Here is a 2,117-nt window from a genome sequence, read left to right as displayed (position 1 = left end):
TTTTTTTATAGCCATGCCTTTCCTCCTTTTTTTTTATTTCTCTTTTTGCCAAGAATTTTTTTCTAGGAGAAGAAAGCATAGTCTAATGTAGGAGTTTATTTGAATAAAACTTTTGTGGAAAGCCAACTTTCAGTGTAGAAGCTTAACTTAATTATATATGTGGAAAAAAATTGAAATGGAAATGACCCCTTGATCATGAGAGTATGAAAGATATCTAACACGAGTCATATAAATTTGACAAAGCTCAATATAATGTTAAGCAGTTATATGCATAATAAGGTTTATCAAAGGTACACTTGCATATGGCCTTGGTGGGTATAAAATGAAGTCAATTAGAGGATTGAGCTTTTAAAACAATTTTATTTTGAAAACAAATTCCCAAGAGTCATAACAAAAGTTGCAAAAATTCCTTTCATCTTGAATCATCTCACATGAAGCTGGGCGGCAAGGGCGACGGAAAGACGGACAGCACCAAGGCGGTCGACGAGGCGTGGAAGGCGGCGTGCGCTGGCACCGGCAAGCAGACGATCGTCTTCCCCAAGGGCGACTTCGTGACGGGTCCCCTCAACTTCACCGGGCCATGCAAGGGTGACATCGTCATCCAGCTCGACGGCAACCTGCTCGGCTCCACCGACCTCGCCTTGTTCAAGGTGAACTGGATGGAGATCAAGCGCGTCGATAACCTCGAAATCAGCGGCAAGGGCAAGATCGACGGCCAGGGCGCCGCCGTCTGGAGCAAGAACACCTGTGCCAAGAAATACGACTGCAAGATCCTCCCCAACGTATGCATGCATCTACACAACATGCATTGATGATAGAGACATGCATCGATCTCATTTGGTGCTCGACTTTGTGAACAACTGGCTCGTCAGCGGCATCTCTCTGGTGAACCCCAAGTTCTTCCACATGAACATGTTCAAGTGCAAGAACATAACCATCAAGGACTTGACCATCACCGCGCCGGAGGACAGCCCGAACACGGACGACATCCACATGGGCGACTCCTCCAAGATCAGCATCATCGACACGGTCATCGGCACCGGCGATGACTGCATCTCCGTCGGCCCCGGCACCGAGGGCGTCAACATCTCCGGCGTCACCTGCGGCCCCAACTACGGCATCAGCGTCGGCAGCCTGGGCAGATACAAGGACGAGAAGGACGTGACCGACGTCACCGTCAAAAACTGCGTGCTCAAGAAGTCTACCAATGGCGTCCGGATCAAGTCCTACGAGGACGCCGCCTCCAAGTTTACCTACGAGAACATCAAGATGGAGGACGTTGCTAACCCCATCATCATCATCGACACGAAGTACTGTCCCAACAAGATCTGCACCGCCAACGGCAACTTCAAGGTCACCATCAAGGACATCACCTTCAAGAATATCACCGGCACCACCTCCACGCCCGAGGCCGTTAGCCTGTTCTGCTCAGACAAGCTGCCGTGCACCGGCGTCACTTTGAATGACATCAATGTCGAGTACGCTGGCAAAAACAACAAGACCATGGCCGTCTGCAAGAATGCCAAAGGCACTGCCACCGGCTGCCTCAAGGAGCTGTCTTGTTTCTGAACGATCAACCACGCTACATCTGGCCACCACCACCGTTATTTTTTCCATTTCAATTTCTATTTTTCAAACAAAGACAAGAGAGGGAACATGTGTGCAGATTGGTCGCTGAGATCATCGCCGGTCGATCCACCACAAACACTAGAATTTCGCCCTCTTTGCCTCCATGATATGCGTCTAGCTGAAAATTTTGTTTACTAATTGTACGATGCAACTGTAGAATCATGTGATGATTAATCTTGGTGATGAACAAATTTGAAAGATAAGTGTTCATTGAAAATACGGCGAATAGTGTTTTCTGTCTGTGAATAGTGTGTTGGCACTGTTTATTCAAAATACGGTGAATAGTGTTTTCTATAGTTGAACAATGTATTGGCATTGGGAGCCGGGCGGTGCACACCAGTTAGACCGCACGTGTTCAGGCGGTCTGACCAGGTAGCCCGACGGTCAGAACGGCAGACTGGGAATCGGTTTCAAGTTGTTTTCGTTAAATTTCTAGATTGCTTTATATTTATGACTTCTAGATGGTTTCTATTCGTATGTGATACTAT

At 47.4% G+C, this 2,117-nt stretch overlaps 1 protein-coding gene across 1 annotated transcript; it reads left to right on the top strand.

The window, feature by feature from the left end:
* The first annotated feature begins 431 nt into the window (after positions 1-431).
* Positions 432-1,569, top strand: LOC127776980 (exopolygalacturonase-like). The gene is made up of 2 exons (XM_052303515.1): positions 432-783; positions 836-1,569. Exons 1-2 carry the CDS (start codon positions 432-434, stop codon positions 1,567-1,569), a joined length of 1,086 nt encoding a protein of 361 aa, XP_052159475.1.
* Positions 1,570-2,117: the final 548 nt, after the last annotated feature.

Source organism: Oryza glaberrima, chromosome 6, assembly GCF_000147395.1.
Source record: "Oryza glaberrima chromosome 6, OglaRS2, whole genome shotgun sequence".
In the NCBI taxonomy this organism is placed as follows: Eukaryota; Viridiplantae; Streptophyta; class Magnoliopsida; order Poales; family Poaceae; genus Oryza; species Oryza glaberrima.
Note: the sequence above shows the minus strand (reverse complement) of the source record. Positions and strands in the feature narration are given on the sequence as shown.

Bases quoted from the DNA above. Each gene is read 5' to 3' on its own strand.
- LOC127776980 (XM_052303515.1), top strand. From the start codon at position 432: ATGAAGCTGGGCGGCAAGGGCGACGGAAAGACGGACAGCACCAAGGCG. The intron at 784-835 runs TATGCATGCATC...TGCATCGATCTC, and splicing joins CTGCAAGATCCTCCCCAACG to ATTTGGTGCTCGACTTTGTG.